The sequence below is a fragment of the Microplitis demolitor genome, chromosome 6, assembly GCF_026212275.2.
Source record: "Microplitis demolitor isolate Queensland-Clemson2020A chromosome 6, iyMicDemo2.1a, whole genome shotgun sequence".
In the NCBI taxonomy this organism is placed as follows: Eukaryota; Metazoa; Arthropoda; class Insecta; order Hymenoptera; family Braconidae; genus Microplitis; species Microplitis demolitor.
In genome coordinates this window covers 6,452,206-6,471,787 of record NC_068550.1, presented here as the reverse complement: position 1 = coordinate 6,471,787, position 19,582 = coordinate 6,452,206, and the positions used below count along the sequence as shown (strand labels likewise).

The 19,582-nt window shown below is 29.9% G+C and overlaps 3 protein-coding genes across 4 annotated transcripts; all 3 read right to left on the bottom strand.

The window, feature by feature from the left end:
• Positions 1 to 9: 9 nt before the first annotated feature.
• LOC103579848 (uncharacterized) lies at positions 10 to 6,628 on the bottom strand. Its single transcript, XM_053740118.1, has 11 exons — positions 6,400 to 6,628; positions 6,015 to 6,082; positions 5,892 to 5,952; positions 5,620 to 5,816; positions 5,462 to 5,560; positions 5,249 to 5,375; positions 4,942 to 5,171; positions 3,665 to 3,825; positions 3,432 to 3,590; positions 2,673 to 2,798; positions 10 to 2,602 (listed from the first exon to the last, which is right to left on the bottom strand). Exons 1-11 carry the CDS (start codon positions 6,401 to 6,403, stop codon positions 220 to 222), a joined length of 3,615 nt encoding a protein of 1,204 aa, XP_053596093.1. The 5' UTR covers positions 6,404 to 6,628; the 3' UTR covers positions 10 to 219.
• A 1,923-nt stretch (positions 6,629 to 8,551) lies between these two features.
• On the bottom strand, positions 8,552 to 14,181 carry LOC103579849 (disintegrin and metalloprotease-like protein-5). The gene is made up of 11 exons (XM_008561403.3): positions 14,031 to 14,181; positions 13,884 to 13,951; positions 13,121 to 13,181; positions 12,844 to 13,046; positions 12,686 to 12,784; positions 12,480 to 12,603; positions 12,166 to 12,392; positions 11,891 to 12,024; positions 11,636 to 11,800; positions 10,747 to 10,869; positions 8,552 to 10,666 (listed from the first exon to the last, which is right to left on the bottom strand). Exons 1-11 carry the CDS (start codon positions 14,032 to 14,034, stop codon positions 8,890 to 8,892), a joined length of 2,985 nt encoding a protein of 994 aa, XP_008559625.1. The 5' UTR covers positions 14,035 to 14,181; the 3' UTR covers positions 8,552 to 8,889.
• A 311-nt stretch (positions 14,182 to 14,492) lies between these two features.
• On the bottom strand, positions 14,493 to 19,498 carry LOC103579851 (disintegrin and metalloprotease-like protein-4). Of its 2 annotated transcripts, XM_008561404.3 has the most exons (4): positions 19,410 to 19,498; positions 19,260 to 19,327; positions 17,658 to 17,718; positions 14,493 to 16,678 (listed from the first exon to the last, which is right to left on the bottom strand). In XM_008561404.3, the coding sequence occupies exons 1-4, from the start codon at positions 19,411 to 19,413 to the stop codon at positions 14,547 to 14,549; spliced, it is 2,265 nt and encodes a 754-aa protein (XP_008559626.2). In that variant the 5' UTR covers positions 19,414 to 19,498; the 3' UTR covers positions 14,493 to 14,546. The 2 variants fall into 2 exon arrangements, with proteins under 2 accessions (XP_008559626.2, XP_014294863.1); XM_014439377.2 differs by lacking the exons at positions 19,260 to 19,327; positions 19,410 to 19,498 and adding an exon at positions 19,022 to 19,250.
• Between the last annotated feature and the right edge of the window lie 84 nt (positions 19,499 to 19,582).

The window sequence follows — 19,582 nt, the reverse complement described above, 5'->3', positions numbered from 1 at the left end:
AGACTAGGATTAATATTATTTTTATCAGTTTATTGAATTCATGACGTACTAAGACATACTACGACATCAGATGACAAGTTTGTTATTAGAATGTACGCATGCGCTATTAACATACATTATGAGCAACACATTACTATTCATTAATAATTTTTATTTATCTATGAAGTAAGTGATAATATTAAGTTTCGTTGATAACAAAGTATTTTTAACAATTTCCTCCTACAGTTCAACAGTATTTACATGAATTTTCTTATTTATGTAGTTAATGATTATCATTTTATTAGGATTTATTTTACGAGGATCAAATGTTATGGTCCCTCTTTTAGGTATCGAGTAATGTAGATCGATGTAGCCTGAATTATCCTCATCGTCATCTTCATCGTCATCATCATCTCGGTCAGTTTGATAAACATATATTTTATGTTTTTTATGGGAAATTACGACCAATTTTTTTGGATTAAACATATTTGAAGTTAGTACTCCAGGCAATGAATCATCAATGAATTTACTGAAATCTTGTATTGTTGGATCATTAAGTTTACTTGGTTTGTGATCGGGTTTTGGTTTTTCATCATAAGAATTAGACGTCGTGTGATTTGGTTGAAATTCTTTATATTCAGGCACTGACTGCTTAGATTCAGGCACTGATGACCCGTTATTGTGGATAGGTTGTTTGTAACCAGGGTCAGGTCCCGTATATCCAGAAGCTAGTGACCCATTATTGTAGACAGGTTGTCTGTGACCAGATTCAGGTGCCCTATATTCCGGCACTGGTTGCTTAGATTCAGGCATTGATGGCCCGTTATTGTGGATAGGTTGTTTGTAACCAGGGTCAGGTCCAGTAAATTTTGGCGCTGATGGCCTATCTCCGAGTTTAGGTGTCTTGTCAATAGGACCAGGTGCAGCATATACTTTAGGATTCGGTTCAATAACTTCAATAATTTCAGATACATTAGTATTATCGAATGGATGTTCGAGAGTACCGGACGAAACGTATATTAATCCATTGTCATGTTTTATATGAAGATATTTATAAGGGTTAACTTTTTTTGGATGTAGTAACAATGTATTTCTATCCGATGTCTTAATTTCAAAATTATTGTATTTCCTTGGTATATACGTTCTGTCTTCAAGAGGTGTACCTTTTTGTGTTATTTTAAGTTTATGATTGTCATCAAGTGCTATTGATACCAATTTCAATTTGTTAAATACTCTTGGATATAAAACATGTATTTTTCCACTTTCAAAAATTTCAGGTATCAAAAGCATGTTCTTTTGAACTTCCCAAATTACACTTTCTTTTTCCACAGCCTCAACAGCATTAGGCGATTCTATATTAACACTCGGTAACTCATCAATTCCAATCCAAAAATATATTTTACCATTTTCATGTCGTACTTTTAGTTCAACTTGTGACGAGAATGCAGTTGGATGTGCTAACAATTTATATTTATCAGATGTTATTGTACTTAACTCATCAAGATTCCTTCCATACGAATAAGGTTCTCTAGGTGCACCTATTTGTGTAACTTTCATCAGATTATTTTCAAATAGTATAAAAAATAGCTTTCTTTCATCGAATTCAGATGGTCCTATGCTAAGCGTTTCTCCAGAATCAAAAGTAATGTCTATAACAGGTTTAGATTTCTCTTCATCAGATTGAGGCATTTTGTTAGTGATTTCAGGCACAGGTATTCTATTATTATCATTAATAATATCAGAAGCAAACGAGTCATTAATATTTTTAGCTGTAGGTTTTCTCTCCCCGACATTGGGACTCAAACCTTCGGGCAAATATTTAATTTCGTCAGGTTTATTTTCACGTAAACTTAAATCAGGTTTTCTATCTTGATAAATATAAATAGAATTATCATCATGTTGCATACAAATTTCTTTCTTAGGATCTATTTTCTTCGGATCAAGAAAAATTTTAGTTTTATCAGACCCGACATATTGCAAGTCAATTGCTACAGTCTCATCATAAGAATTAAAATTTTTCGGTGAATCACGTTGGGATATAAATAATTTATTATCACGATAATATATCCCTACCAACTTGTTAACGTTGAAATCTGCTTTTTGTACATAAATTATATCATCATCTTCTACCGACAAGTGTAGATCGGGTTTATTATCCACATTATTTTTAGGTACATCGGGTATGCGACGTTCATCAACCCTATAACATTCAGGTTTACTGCCCTGGTAAACATAAATTCTATTTTTTTCATGGTAAATACTTATTACTTCAGATGAATTTATTTTAGACGGATTTATTGTCACGTTCAGGTTATCGAGAACACATTTTTTAAAATTTTTTCTATTATTACTTGAATAAATCGTTTCTTTGCCCGTATTTCGTTGGGTTACTGTTAATTTATTTTTCCTATAAAAGATCTTAATTTGTCTGTAAGGTAAAAAGTCATTGAAACTAACTTCCAATTTATCACCATTATCTATCTCTACGTGAAACTCTTCTGGTCTTAGATTATTATTATTATGATTATAATGAAGAGGTTCATTGTCACTTAATAAATAATTATTTTCAAAATTATTGTACCCCAGATCAGGCTCATTGTACATGCACGAAAAATCATATGTCCTTAAAAAAAAATTTCAACAAATAAACAATAAATAATTAACTCAAATCAAACTGATTATTATTTACTTACTGAAGAGTTACATGGAAATCATTTATCGAACACTGTGACCAAGTCGTCCTTTGTAACTCGTTTTTTGCAGGTGCCATTACGTTATTGTAACCACACTTACCCTGATCATCATCATCGGCGCCCAATCTATAATGAAAATATTCACATTTGTAATATTGTAATTAATGATAATTTTCATAATACCAGCATCGAAACTTAAAGTTCCAGTGTCTCTACAGTCAGTCGATATGAATAATTCCAAAATTTGTTTTTGAACAACTTAAAATTGTAACAATTTTATAAATAACTATAAATTTTTGTCAGAAGTATTTACATACAGCTTAGATAAGATCGCGAATTCGAATCGAGTACTTTTAAAAGTCACAAATAATTAAAAACCTTCGGATATTTTTAAAATTAACGAATAGTTTGAAAATTTATGAATATTACGAAAAGATTTAAATTATTTGGATAAATCGTAAATTCAAGTAATTATAGTTTCTGCTTAATTATAGATTGCAAATGACAACCAACGTTTACGCTAATAATTGATCACACTATTAGTCGTAAATTAACTTGCTTCTGACTGGCTTGCTGACACTGAAACTTCAGTTCCAATACAAGTCATCAAAAAAATATAGTGTGACACAGGTTGAGACACGATTTCGGACTGCGGGTAATTCAGAGCTTGCCTACAGCACAGGTAGACAACTTCAACCTAATCTGATATCGTTCAGTTTCATCACTGTTCACACAATGTACAATTATTATTCAACTTACATATGGCCGAGCTCATGCGCACCGGTAACAATACCATTGAAATTATAAGGCTCATAAATGATTCCTCCTAGTGGTTTCTCAAATATTGCAGCAGAGCAAGCACTTGGCCTGGCTGCGAGTCCAATAGTCATACTTCTCGCAATAACACCATCGGTATACCTAATTTTTTTAATTACATTATTTTTTTTTTTTTTTGCATTATTACAAATTCGTATGTTGAATAAAATACTTACGGGGCCATGATAATATGAGCGTCATAACTACTATAAGGAATCGAAGATTTTGCTTTTTTTAACCATGAGGTCATTCCCGATAATGCCGAGTTATAGCTTATTAATCGTTCTCCTGAAAACAATGCTGATGATGGATTCAAAAATGGCAAGGTATTTTCATTCTGTAATTTTAAAAATATATAAATATTTAAATGTAAAATATATATATTATGGTAATTTTTGGCAAAATCGATTAATTTAAAGCTTTGGGACACTAAGAAAATAAAATCGCAGCGCTTTAAAATTTTCAGGGTTTTTTTTAGAACACTTTGAGGTTGAAAAAGAACGACGATATCCTTTGTTCATCCGTTATATCCAAAGTCATAGCAAGATTTCCAAATATCCTTAACTATGCGAATTATTACCTGTTTTTTAATAGACATTATCGGTTCAAAAAAAATTTTTCCATCAAAAGCCACTAATTTTGTCTTATAGAGAATGTTTTCCAGTTTTCAAAACTCTACTTCCATTATCTGTACGACCAATATGTCCGGAGTTATTAATTATCAAAGTCAAAATGGACTTTTTTTGCTTTGATCAATGATAATTCGGCGCTAAATCGTTGGAGAGACTTTTTGAGGCCGCAAAATTAAGGGGCATAAAATTTCCTAAAAGAATCATAGGATCAGATTCTCCAAAAAATTCATTGAAGCCCATAGACTTGTTGAAAGACGAGCAAAAATTTTGAACATTTTTTTTTATCAGTTTTCTCAAGATTACTCCGAAACTGTGCATAATAAAAAAAGTTTAAGTCCGGATCTAAAAACTAGAAACTTGAGGCTACAATTCGCTTTTTTTATTTTCACTCTACCATCATTTTTTACCAAGTTACAGCATGTTGAAAATCACCCGAAAAATTCGAATTTATTTTTCTATCCTTTAATTTTTGGGACTAGTATAAGGTAATTAAAAAAAAAAAAAAAGTATAATTTTTTTTTTCACTCTTACTCCCTGAATTATTAGGAGTTGCCGAGAAAAAAATCTTACCAAAAGACAGACGCTCTAGCTCAACTAAAAGGTCGTTATTTTAATTTTAATTTCCCATTTAATTAACATTAAAAATTCATTTCATCAAAAGTTCAATTACTCGTAAACTACTGGATAGTGTTGAAACTGATGACTTCAATTTGCGTTTTTATTATAATATTTTTTAGCTCAACTATAATTTCTCAACGGCACGTACGCATTTTTATTAAAAGATTTAACTGTAACAAATTATATAAATTTATTTTACCTACCTGAGCAATGACAACACCAGCGATACTCAATTTGTATTGAGGATTTTTTAATTGGCGATATATTGAATCAACTCCGCTCCAAAATTGTAAAATATACTTAAATATACTTTGATCCTTGTAACGACTGTAAATAGAATGATCGACGATCACTAATATTTCCGGATAAATTATATCGGGGATCGGTATATTCGGTCTTTGTGGATGTGATTTACCACTTCCAATGCCAAGTACTAAAAATTTTAGAAAATTATTTTTAGTATATTTACTTTTATATATTTATCCATTTATTTATCTATAATATACTGACGCCATGAAATTCCATCATAGATTTCTTGAAGTGAACATCTAGCTAAATAAGGATTATCATCTTCAGAACTATTAGAATTCTGATGTAATCGATCAATAACTAAATTTTCAGAGCCAATGAATCCAAACTAAATAATTAGAAAAACAATGATGAGATAATTGTTAAAATTTGTATGCATTGATAACTCTAATAATGATTTATAAAAAATTTTACTTTTATTTGAGGTGACCCATCCGCGGAATCATCTATTGTGAATGCTGCTAGATGTTCTTCGTCTTTATAAAGTTGTGATCGCATATTAAAACTAAAGTACTGAAAAATAATTATCATTAAATATTCAGTTAACTATCAATGCCATTTTACAAACTTACTCCTAATCGTTTCTCAATGTTTGTGGCAGAGTGTGCTAAATAAACAGGAGTATTTGGTCCGACGAGAATTCCATTGGATTGACGAAGTTTTAAATTTATTTCACGGCCAAATGCTTTAATTGGAAGATATATCGTTGAGTCGACCGATCGTTTGTGTCTGCGTGGTAATTTTATATCAATAATTTCACATTCTCCTTCTGCAATTTTATTATTTATTGTTATTTCATTATTTTTAAATATTTTAAAATTAGTAAATTCTCGCGCGTAATTACCTTTGCAGCCATGTTCGCTAAATATTTTGTTCCGTTCTTCGGACACTCGCCCACTCTCCAACTATTTATACATTTTATTTATTAATATCAATACTACATTTATTGCATAATTAAAGGACTCACCTGATCGGAAATAACCAAAGACACGGCATTTAATAAAAAAAACCCTATTATTTTTATTTTAAAATTATCTAGTTTAAAAAAAAATAATAATTAATAGCATCCCTACACTGTGAAAAATTTCCTAAAAATTTTACTATGGGTGCATTGTAACCCCGGACCATAAGAAAACTGGTACAAAATTTACAAGTGTCCCATAGTTAACGGTATGCGCAGACAACACGATTGAGACCTATGCGCATACGTTTACTATGGTACTCTTGTAAATTTTGTGCCAGTTTTCTTATGGTCCGGTGTTACAATGCACCCATAGTAAAATTTGTTGGGAATTTTTCACAGTGTAGCATTAAAAAAAAATTAATAAAGTACTTGAGTAATATATACTTACTCATATCGAAGAAAGTAAATTTTTTCTATTTCTCCATTGACACACTCGATAATTGTTTAATGTTATGCTAATAACGTATAAGTTTTTTAAGCACTCTATATATGTATAATCTATTTTATATCTATCGAATAATGTACTTTGTAAAGATATGAGTGATAACAATATAGCAATAAAAAATTTTTTGATGCGGACAAAGAAAAAAATAATTTATCCGATACATTGTTGTGATAACAGCAAGTGGGTTTTTTTCCGGGTCGTTAATTTAATTACTAGTGTCAAATTAACAGTTTATTTCAACAAAAATAATAATAATAATGATGAAGGGGAGGGGGGGGGGAGAGTACCCCCTAAATTTTATAAGAAATTTTTTTTTCAAACGTTGTTTTTTGACATTTCAAAATCATTTTGTAAATATAGCTGAGCATTATTTTGAATTTGTTTCTTACCATTTTCGAAAATTTTGATTTTGTAAAAAAAATAGTATGGAATCAATTTGATTTCTTTTCTTATCTATTTACAATAAAAGAACTCCCAGTGTCAAATTTTTTTAGTTGTAATTCGATAATCAACTTGAAAATGTCAACAATTTTGAAAATTTTGAAATTTAATAAACTTCATTATTTTATAATCAATCACTTTCAGTAACATACAATTGCTTTTTTGAAAATATCTTCTTTGAGATTAAATATTAACTCAAATCTTTTACTTCGGAGTTAATGATAAAGAGTGATTAACAAATAAAAAATTAACAATTCAAAGTAAATAGTTAAACTATTTCAAAAATCAAAAGTGTCAGTCGAAAAATTTTAACAATATTTATTTTATGATAAAAACTATTAAGAATTTTGTTTTCTTTCTTCGCATCCAATAATTATGTGAAATGTAATTTTTATTTATGTTAATTACTTATAATAAAATTTAATTTGATCAAATTTATTTATTATCCTGAAAATTTTTTTTTCACTTTTTTTAGAGGATTCCCCATTTTTCCCGCAAAAAATGAAATTTTTTTTTTAAAGCAACTGAAAATTTTCTTTATTTATTTTTAATATTATTAAAAAAAAAAATTTAACGTATTGAAGTCCTCAAAAATTTAGTATTTCCTTAAGTGTCCCGTTTTACCCTTCCCCCCACCCACCCCGCATTAATAATAATCATTCCCAGTGTCATCAGACTATACCCAGAAGTATATATTTCTTACCTAAATCAATTTAAAAATTTGATTTTTAGGTAGATTTCATAAAGAAATCTAATTATTGTATTTCGTATTATTCTGACACAGAAATTAAATTTAAATTTGATTTTACAATATCATTTAAATAATAATTAATGAGTATTATGTCTTCTTAATGTTTTCAATTTAGTAAAGCCACTTTACGTCAATTGGAAATATTATTTTGCAAAATTTAATTTTTGCAATACAATTTTTGTGAAAAGAACCATATTGTCTATTGCGATCTTACGGAATTTATTATTATACCTTTGAAACACCATAAGAAATGAACTAATCAATTGAGAATAAAATTATTATAGTGTATATTTATTGCTTATATGTAAGCTACAACGTGAATTTTACAAAATTGAGGTATAACTTATGACTTGAAAATAATTAGAGTACAAATCTGTAAGAATTAATTTCCTCGACTTTTTCTAAAATTTGCAAGACCATAGAAAAAAAAAAAATCGGTAAAAAAAGTTACGTATGAGAAATCAGAGCTCATTGCAGTTTTGAGTACAATTTACAAAACCAAGTTATAACTCCTAGTTCAAAAGTAATTCGAGGATAAATCGATAAAAGGATCTACCTGAAGATCGGAACGTTTTTCGCGCAACGAAAATGAAAAAAATTTATGAAATTCTACTGCTTACGGACGACTTAGGGGTAATTTGAGGTGGCTGCAATTTTCGGCTCACATACTAGCCTATGCGAAAAATTTCAGAAATCTAGATTCCGTAGATTTTTTACTTTTCATTTTTTTTTTTTTTTTATTTTCGTTCGGCAAAAAACGTTCCGGTCTTCAAGTACATATAAAAGGTCCTTTTTTCCGAGGAAATATACCCAATAAATATTATACTTGATGTTTAAAAATGATAATGTACATTAGAAAAAATAAACAGAAGGAATCGGGTTTAAAATAATTAAAGGCATTAATAAAATTTTTTTATTGATTTCTATGAGCTCATAGATATATTTATTGTCTGTTAAAAATATATATGATAACGACAATTATCTCATACAATTAGTAATGCTCTGTAATGTGATTTTTACGTCAATTGAAATGTTATCATACAAAAAATATCAAATGGTGGGTTTTTCCCAAAACATAAAAATAATTTTAAGCAGATCTAAAACATATGCCATTAAGATCCATTAAGATTAATGATTAGTAACTGCATTTTACTTTAGATTAACAACAATTATTACGATAATTAACAACTTCTAAATATCATATTTTTTATTTGATAACAACAGAATACGACAATAACATTTTACAATGGAGCAGAATTAACATGGATTTTGTTATCAATATAATTGATGATGATGATTTTTTTAGGATCAATCATAAGTGGATCAAATGTTAATGTCGTTTTATCAGAAAAAGAGTGATGTAAATCAACATAACCTGCATTTAAATCAGCATTATTACCATTTCGTTCAACTTGATAAACATTTATTTTATGATTTTTATGAGAAATTACGACCAATTTATTTGGATTAAACTTATTTGAAGTGAGTACTATAGGCAATGAATCTTCAAAAAATTTACTAAAATCTTCAATTGTTGAATTATTAATTTCACTCGGTTTATGATCGGATTCCGGTTTTTGATGATCAGGTTTAAGAATCACTTCATCATGCGATTCTGGTGATCCATTATCAGGAACAGGTCGCTCAGGTCTATTTTCTTCTGGATTAAATTCATTACCTTTACCAATTTCATCAGTCATACTGACAATGTCTGGAGTGTTATTGAAATCCATTTCCGGTCGAATTACTTGAAGAAGGTCAGGGTTATCAACATTAATATCTGGTTCCTGATTAGACTTTGTCCAAATATATATGTCATTATTACGGTGGATCATTTTTATTTCATCTTGAGAAGGAATACGAGCCGGATGTAATAATAATTTGTTTTTATCTGACGTTACTGTGTGTAAAATATCCAACCCGTCCAATAAATTAGGGTTTGTTTCCTCAGGCGCGCCTATTTGTGTCACTTTCAATCTCCCATTCTCAAATGATATCAATACCAATTTGTCAAGATTAAATTCGTAAGGAAATATCGCAATCAAAACTTCTGATTCTACTGCAATGTTGAAATCAGTTACAGGTGATTTCAGATCAGATTTAGGAGTTGTCCCCAATATGTCAGGTACAGGCACCCTAGTAGCGGTTTCAGTTACAAATGTTTCATTATTGGCTTCATGCATTAAATTTTCAAAGTCATCTTTACTAAAACGTGAATAAGTATCCGATTGTTCTACAATACATATTATATTAAATGAACACACTATTTCAAATTCTTTATCAGGATTTAGCAGTAATGGATTAAGTGTAATCGGTTGATTAGCATTTTGACAATATTGTATCTTAGGGAATGCAGTCAGTTTTAAGTTATCATTTTTCGGTGCATTACTCTGGGACACATACAATCTTTGGTTTTTAACAAATACATTAACCATTTTATTAAGATTGAAATCACTTCTCTTCACGAAAATTTTATTCGTAATCTTAGTCGAAATGTGTAAATCGGGTTTATTTGTTGGGTCTAATTTATGTCTAGTAGATTCAACATTTTCATAGCTTGAAGTGTCAGCCATCTGATAAATGTAAATGTATCCCTTGTCATGCGTAAAGTGTATCGGTTTGGATGGATTTATAGTAGCGGGATTCAATATTATTCTCTTAGTATCAGGTTCACGTTTTCGTAAATCACTTTTTTCTTGGTTTCGAGACCACGATCTCGGCACTTTCTCCATATTCCATTGAGTTATCACTAATATGTTCAGTTGATAAAAAACAGCTATTTTTTTATCGGGTGCAAATTCGCTTAAATCAAATACTAATATATTATCGTCATTGGTCGATGTAAAAGTTTCATGAATACTATACTCATTATCATTACTATACTTATCATCATTACTATACTCATCGTCATTACTATCACTATTATCTGTAGGTTCTGAGTACCCATTACCAGCTGGTGGATATTTACTATCGTAACCCACATCAGGTTTATTATACATGCAGGAAAAATCTCTTACTCTGTAATTTAAGTTGGTTAAAAAAACAATAATTAGTAAATGGTAAACTATAAATAAGGTAGTAATTATTATTCCATTTACTTTAAAGTATCGTGTAGTTCCTGAATTGATCTTCGTGACCATATACTTTGTGAATTTGGACTTGCTGCAGATGCCATTATAAGATCTGAAGGATCACCCCACGTATCATGATTTGCACCCAATCTACACAAAAAAAAAAAACGTCTTTTTATACAACCTAATTATTTTATTTTTAAAAATTTAAAATAATAATAAGAGAGAAATTTTCTATCACGCATTATAACCGTTTTTTTTTTTAATATCGGTTATAGAAACGACAAACATACATATTATGGCACATGAAAAAAAAAATAGGTGCTGCAACAGGATTTTCAGGTTACAGTAACAAAGCACATCCTGTGACCTGAATATTCACAAAGTATAAGACTGCAAAAAAAAATTTTTTTAAAGCTGCATCAGGAGAATGTCATTATGAGCTCATTATGTCACGCTGGTGAAAAATCTAGAAATCTGCATTTTCTTCTCGTTTATTATCCCTGATAGCCAGCCTAACCTACAAGCTACTGCCGTATTCTATAGGTAACTTAATTAAAGGAAAGTGTTGAAGAGCAAACAGTTACCTTTAAGTTGGCAGTTAATTGTCTGTAAACTTAAATTCAATTTCACTACAAGTGTTACTGTCAGATAATGACATTAAGTTGATTGAAAGTTTCACTTCAAATTGACGGCAGTAGATTTGCATCAACTTGCACACAAAGATTATCCAGCCAAGGTTTACCAGAAACTGTCGTTAAGTTAACCGTAAATGTTTCACTGCAGAACTTTCTGAGCAATTATATTTAGAGTGCGGCTATCAGGGATAGTACACCGGTCGATGACTGGCGCTATGATAAAACAGGATAACCGTACATGCGTTAAATAAAAGTTATTTAATAATCATGAAACTTACGCATGACCTAACTCATGAGCAGCAACGAGATGATTTTGTGCTTTATTTCCCCTATCACTAGTGATTCCTCCGAATGGAATTCCATAAAGTGTACCAGAACAAGCACTTGGTGTTGTTGTCACTCCAGCAGTTGACGTTTGAATCCATAATTCATGATCATAGTGGCTAAGTTATTAAATAAATTTATTAAATTTTTTTTTATCCTTAATGAATAGGTTTTTATTATTATTATTATTATTTTAAATAAATACATACACAGTCATAGCCATATGAACGTCATAAGTACTATATGGAATTGAATTGCTAGCTTTTTTCAACCATGAGGACATTTTATCTAAAGCCGACTCATAGTTCATTCTCGAATTTAAAAAACTAAAAACTTGTTCATCCTGAATTTATACGAATAATTATATTGATTAACTATTTTTTGTTTTTTAATTTTTATTGGTTCGATTTTACTTCTTGTTATGATTAATGCTAAAAATAGTTAATAAATGAATGATATAATTACGTATAAAATATTCAGATACCTGAGGAACTACAATGCCAGCGATATTCAATCGGTACTCAGGATTTTGAATTTGACGATATATCATATCAACTTGGTGCCAAAATTCAACAACGTGTGGCAACGATGATTGACCATATTGTTGAAAAAGAGCATAGTCAACAACTATTAATATTTCGGGATAAATTATGTCAGGGATCGGAATTTCTGGTCTGCTTGGATTTTGAAATCTTATGCGTATTCCTATAGCTAAAGATTTTTATTAATTGTTTTAAGTACTTATTCTTTGACTAATTACTTGTTATGATACCAATAGTTAACATAATAAATACTTACTGTCACCTACAAAACTTAATAAGTCGCCGAACGTAAGTTTAGCTAAATAAGGCTGTCGTTGGGAACTATTAGAATAACGATGTAATCGGTCAATTTTTAAATTTTCGGAGCCAATGTATCCGGACTAAATCATTAGAAAAACAATAACGAGATAATTTTTAAAATTATACTAAATAATAACTCTAATGATCTATCAAAAATTTTACTTTTATTTGAAATGACCCGTCCTCGGAATCATCTAAAGTGAATGCTGCTAAATGTTGTTCGTCTTCATAAAGTTTTGAGCGCATTCGTGAACTAAATTCCTGAAAAATAATTACAATTAATTATTAAATTAACTAAAAATTTTCATGAATAAACTTACTCCGAATAATTTTTTTTTAATATTTGTACTTGATTGCGCAATATAAACTGGAGTATTTGGTCCAAATAAAACTTTATTATCAGATTGACGAAGATTTAAATTAATTTGTCGACCAAATGCTTTCATTGGAAGATTAATTGTTGAGTCAGCCGATCGTTTGTGCCTGCGCGGTAATTCTATTTCAATAATTTCACATTCTCCTTCTGCAATTTTATTATTTATTTTTATTTTATTATTTCTCTATATTTTAAAATAGTAAATTCTCGCGCGTAATTACCTTTGCAGCCATGGTCGCTAAATATTTTATTCCTTTCCTCGGACACCCGATCAGTCTCCAACTATTTATACATTTTGTTTATTAATATATCAATCTCTAGTAGCACTGTCTTAATCAAGTTACTTGACAAATGTCTTCAACAAATTTCTTACACGGAAGATTTAAACAAGACTTGAAGAAGATGTATTTCAAAAGTATATTTGCCGAAGATTTCATCAAGTCTTGCTTAAGATTCTTCTTAAAGACTTACGGAAATCTGTAGAAACAGTCTGCAGCAATTCTTAACCAATATATCTACTATATATCAATGTTAGGTCAGAGTTGCTGCAGAATTGCTTAAGATATCGGGTTTCTTTTTCTCCAAATCACTTCAAGCTCAACACACAGTACCTATAGCTGACCCAGTTGTCCTCATTTAAATTTAAAGTGCTACAAATTAATAATATTATCACTCGATAAAATTATATCGAATATTTAGTGAGCGCCACTGAATTTACTAGACTAATGCTGAATAGACGGCTCAGGAAGTAACGAAGTAAGGGTGGCCATGTCCAGGTATCTTAAGCAATTCTGCAGCAAGTCTCAGCTAATTCATCTTAACAGATTTACTTAACGTATCTTACGGAAGTATTTTGCCTCAGACTTGTTCAAGACTGATGATGCAGACTAGTTAAAGACTGAAGATACAAATTTACGTAAGATTTCCTTAAGAATGTTACTAGGGTATATTTATTGTATAGTAAAGTAGTTGTAAAGTAATTACCTGATGGGAAATAACCAGAAATACGGCATTTAATAAAAATAATGCTATTATTGTTATTTTTAAATTATCTGATAAAAAAAAAATAATAATAATCAATAGCCTTCCTGGCAATAAAATAAATAAAGTATTTAAGTAATATATACTTACTCATATTGAATAAAGTAAATTTTCTATATTTCTTCTTTGACGCACTTGCTAATTTCTAAATGTTACGCTAATAATGCATACATTTTCTAAGTGCTCTAGACATATATATATTCTACTAATGTCGTTAATAAAATCGTGATTATCAGAGAAAAGCCTTAATGATAATAATGAGAACAATAGAATAATAATAATAATAATAATAATTAGCTATTGGTATCAACAACAAAAAATGTAATTTCAAAAAAAATAACTAATTGAGATTATACTTGGGTTTTTTTTGTCATTAGCTTAATTACCAGTTTTAGTTACAATTTAAAGTTAAAGTTAACAAAGAAATCTTTTATTTCCAGGTCTTTGTACAAATTTTTTTTTAAGTGAACATGACTTTTTTATTAAATTTATAATATTCTAATAAATATCAATTCTAATTAAGGAAAAAATAAATAAAATATAACTATTGAATACTCAATGAATTAGAATTTATTTTGCCCAGAATAACGATTTCTCAATTACAATTTAAACTAAAAAGTAATTTTTTACCCCCTCTGCAGTATTTACATAAGTTGTCTTATTGATGTAGTAAATGACAATCATTTTGTTGGGATTTATTTTACGAGGATCAAATGATGCTGTCCATTTATTGGTTATCTGGTAATGTAAGTCGATGTAGCCTGAATTATCCTCATTGTCATCTTCATCATCGTCTTCGTCTCGATCAATTTGATAGACATTTATTCTATGTTTTTTATGGGAAACTACAACCAATTTATTAGGATTAAACATATTTGGAGCGAGTACTACAGGCAATGAATCATCAAAGGATTTATTGATATCTTGTATTGTTGAGGCATTAGGTTTACTTGGTTTGTGATCGGGTTTTGGTTTTTCATCATAAGAATTAGACGACGTGTAACTAGGTTCAGATCCCGTATATTCAGGCACTGACAGCTTAGATTCAGGTATCGATGAATCGTTATTGTGGACAGGTTGTTGGTGATCAGGCATAGGTCCTCTATGTTCCAACACTGTCTTAATAATTTCAGGTTGAGGTAACTTGTTACTAGGACCAGGCCACCAACGTCCAGTATCTACTATTGGATTTGGTTCAATAATTTCAATAATCCCAGATACATCAGTATTAACGAATGGTATTTCGGGATTACCGCACGAAACATATATTGATCCATTTTCATGTTTTATATGAATGTATCTATACGGATGAACTTTTTTCGGGTGTAGTAACAATTTATTTCTATCTGATGTCTTTATTTTAAAATTTTTATATTTTTCCGGCCTGTCTAATGTTTCTTGAGGTGTACCAATTTGTGTTATTTTTAAGTTACTACTGTTATCAAGTGCTATCGAAACTAAATTAGATTCGTTGAATATTCCAGGTAGTAAAACAAATACTTTTCCATTTTCGATAATGTTATCTATGATAATGTAATTGTTAAGATCCCAAATAACACTTTCTCGTTCCACAGCCTGAATAATATCAGGTCGATCTATATTAACATTTGGTAACTCATCAGTCCCAATCCAAAGATATATTTTGCCATTTTCATGTCGTATTTTTAGTTGAGCTCGTGGAAACAATGCAGTAGGATGTACTATTAATTTATTTTCATCAGATGTTATTATACTTAATTCTTCAACATTCTCTTCAGATTCATAATATTCTCTAGGTGCGCCTATTTGTGTAACTTTCATCATATTATTTTCAAATAATATAAAAAGTAGCTTTTTATCATCAAATTCAAATGGAAATATGCTAAGCGTTTCTCCAGAATCAAAAGTAATGTCTATTACAGATTCAGATTTTTCCTCATCAGGTTCAGGCATTATTTTAGTGATTTCAGCCATAGGTTTTCTCTCCCCGACATTGGGGCTAAAACCTTCGGGCAAATATTTAATATCATCAGGTTTGTTTTCACGTAAACTTAAATCAGGTTTTCTATCTTGATAAATATAAATAGAATTATCACCATGCTGCATACAAACTTCTTTCTTAGGATCTATTTTCTTCGGATCAAGAAAAATTTTAGTTTTATCAGACCCAACATATCGCAAGCCAGCTGCTATAGTCTCATCATTAGAATTATTATTATTCGGCGTATTACGTTGGGATATAAATAATTTATTCTCACGATAGTATATCTGTACGAGTTTATATAATTTAAAATCTGTTTTATTAATACATATGTCATAATCATTTCCTATGCTCAGGTAAAGGTCAGGTTCATAAAATTTGTCGTCTTTCTCTTCTTCAGAATCGTCAGCGCTGATATTTGTTTCACTTTCAGGTTGGTTACCTTGATAAACATAAATATATTTATTACCATGATATATTGCCAAAGGCTTAGATGGATTTATTTCCGATGGATTCAGTACAATCATCGTGTGATCAGGTACACGCTTTTGCAAATCATGTTCTTTATAATTTTTATTTATCGACCTCGGCTCGTTGGGCATCTTGCGTTGAGTCACTACTAACATACCCGCCTTATAATAAATTCCAATTTGTCGCCGTGGTAGAAATTCACACAATTCCACGACTATTCCATCTTTGGTGTCATATTTTTGCACGTGAAATTCTCTTGGTATTTGAATATCATCATTTTTATCATTGGAATCAAGCTCATTGTCAACTAGTGTCACCAAAAAAATAAATTGACTATCATTTATTTATATTTCGAAACTACACGAAAAAAAAACTTGTTCTTAAAGAAAAAAGTGGGATAACGAACTATTTTGTTATGTGACAAACATGATAAGGTTACGGTAACAAATGAAATTGTTATGATTACGAATAAAATTGTGACGTAGTTGGGAGGTCAATTTGTTACGAAAACACATGATATTCATTATAATATCATCTTATTTCAGAGCAGGCAACTAATTCCGGTGTTGAATAGGACCCACTGCACTAGAAAATTATAATAGCAATTAAGGCTATTTGTGGAGTCTAAGCAGGAGAACTATTGGCCTTGGAAATGGGCAAAAATGGGAATAAATGCCGATTCTGGCCACATAATCGTACGAAAAAATCTGTAAAAAATAAGGTTACAGAGTGACAACTGTTCAGGTGCGTTAAATACGATTTCCTGCACTAGAAAAATCATATCAGCAATTAAGGTTACTTGTGAAGTCCAAGCAGGAGAGCTGTATTGGTCTCGAAAATGGGCAAAAGTAGCGATTCCGGCCACATAATCGCACGAAGAAATATAAAAAATGAAGTTATAGGGCGACAACTGTTCAGGTACTTTAATACAACCCCCTGCACTAGAAAAATTATATTAGCAAGTATGGAAATCGATAGATTCTCTGTGAAGAGAGCTGTTGCCGTCGATAATGGGGACAAGTGTTATTTTGTTACTCTATATAAATAAATTCAATCTGTTATTTTGACAAGTTAATTTTTTTACTGTAACACAACAGTTTTTTCGCAGTTACAAACCATTGCTAGGTACAACAAATAGTTCGCTAGGGTTACAAGACCATCGTTATCATAACGATTTGTTCATTATCCGTATATTAAGGCGGATGTTTGTTACCGTAAATTCTCTTATCTTGTGGTTACAAATAGTTTTTTTCTGTGTAGTAAATTCACGTGCATAATTTAAGTACCTTTACAGCCATGGTTGCTCAATATTCGACTCTCTACGGCGGTCATCCAATTAGTTTTCACCTATTTATACATTTTATTCATTATAGGGGTGTGCGAATAATTCGAACTTACGAATTATTTGTGTTGAATCGAATCAAACTATTTAATTTGAATTTCATATCGTATATTTCTTAAGTTTTCCATTCATTTTATTTTGATAATTTAAATTTTTGTTGAAGGTAAATAGAACTCAGGCACGAATCTACGAAAAAATAATTTTTGGTTACTTTAAACACTAAGTTCTTCATTAAATCAAAATTAAAAATTTTGAACAATCCAAAAGTGTACACCTCAATCTCATTTTATATTCAATCATTACTTTTATTTTATAATATTAATTTTTTTTTTTATTATAAATTTTTATTAAACTTTTAAATTATTAATTCGATTTTCTTATTTCCTATTTTCAGTTAATTATTTTTTTAAATATCCCGCCTTTTTGTCTTAGATGCCGCTCTTTTCAATCCTACTGTTACGCTAGTGCTGCTGTAGTTTTTGGTGGAGTAAAAAAAGGAAAAAAATAATAACAATAGTAAAAATAAAAATGGCAGCGAAATTTTTCATAAATTACAAGTTAAGCTTTTATTAATTACAATTCAATCAAAAAGAGTATAATAGTGATTTATGACAGGGTTCTTGTAGTCACCAAACTAACGCTTGTAAAAAATTAGGTCCGTGGGCCGTTTTATTTGAGAGTTATCGCGATTACAAGAAATAAGTTAATTAATTGACATCAGAACTCTCCTCAACTAGATTATTAACTTGGAAAATAACATAATTAAGAATCAACTTTATATTGCATTATAATTATTTTTCAATAAATTCTCTGTATAAATACAACTTATAGTATATAGTCAACTTACTTAACGATACGCGGTATAGCCAATTCAGCTCTACAGAGAATCCTCACAGTGGATCGTCAAAATGACGACCCGTATCCTTATTTTAGGCATTTCATGTATTTCTGACATGACTATTGCGCCAACTCTGTATTTAAGCATACGGTAACTAAGAACGATGAAACATATATCCAATTTAACTATACGGATCCTTACGCTGGCGATACAGATACCTATATCAACGAAACTACATATCGTTACAAAGGCTGTTTGTCGTATTTTTAAATTAAATAAATAAATACTCATCCTAACCTAAATGCATATCTTTAAATTAACGATACTATAGATTGTTAAATTTACATGTGAGTATTCTTAAATTAGATATACGAATCGTTATTCTGACGATACGTCATTTGAAGATACATTGGATAGTCATTCTGACGATATTTTTCTCTCCGTGTATAATAAAATAATTTTAAACTTACTCTGTAACTTTAAAACGTGTAGAGAAGATTAAAACTGAGTAAGGTACTCAAAAATAGTCGGGTGCCAATGCGCTTGAGGTGCGCAAACTTTGAAAGTTGATCAGAATCCTGTCGATTTGAATCGAGGAATTTTTTAATTTTAAATCAAATAGTTGTTTCGATTCGATCTGAATATTATTCGCACACCTTTAATTTATTAATAGCAATGCTATATTTATTGTAGAAATAAAGTACTCACATGAACGGAAATAACCAAAGACCCGATATTTAATAAAAACAACCCTATTATTTTCATTTTTAAATTATCTAGTTAAAAAAAAATAATAATTAATAGCTTCCCTGGAATTGAAAAAAAAAAAAATAAAGTACTTAAGTAATATATACTTACTCATATTGAATAAAGTAAATTTTTTCTATTTCTTTATTGACGCACTCATTAATTGTTTAATGTTACTCTAATGATTCCATTCTAAGGTGCTCTATATATATATATATATATATATATATATATATATATATATATATATATATGTACAAAAAATTAATGACAGTGACATATCA

Bases quoted from the DNA above. Each gene is read 5' to 3' on its own strand.
- LOC103579848 (XM_053740118.1), bottom strand. The intron at 5,817-5,891 runs GTAATTACGCGC...ATAAAATTGCAG, and splicing joins TAGCGAACATGGCTGCAAAG to AAGGAGAATGTGAAATTATT. The intron at 3,826-4,941 runs GTAGGTAAAATA...TTAAAATTACAG, and splicing joins CTGGTGTTGTCATTGCTCAG to AATGAAAATACCTTGCCATT.
- LOC103579849 (XM_008561403.3), bottom strand. The intron at 12,785-12,843 runs GTAAGTTTATTC...ATTATTTTTCAG, and splicing joins TTAAAAAAAAATTATTCGGA to GAATTTAGTTCACGAATGCG. The intron at 12,393-12,479 runs GTAAGTATTTAT...AAAAATCTTTAG, and splicing joins ATTAAGTTTTGTAGGTGACA to CTATAGGAATACGCATAAGA.
- LOC103579851 (XM_008561404.3), bottom strand. The intron at 17,719-19,259 runs GTGAGTACTTTA...ATGTATAAATAG, and splicing joins CTTTGGTTATTTCCGTTCAT to GTGAAAACTAATTGGATGAC. The intron at 16,679-17,657 runs GTACTTAAATTA...TGGTGACACTAG, and splicing joins GAGCAACCATGGCTGTAAAG to TTGACAATGAGCTTGATTCC.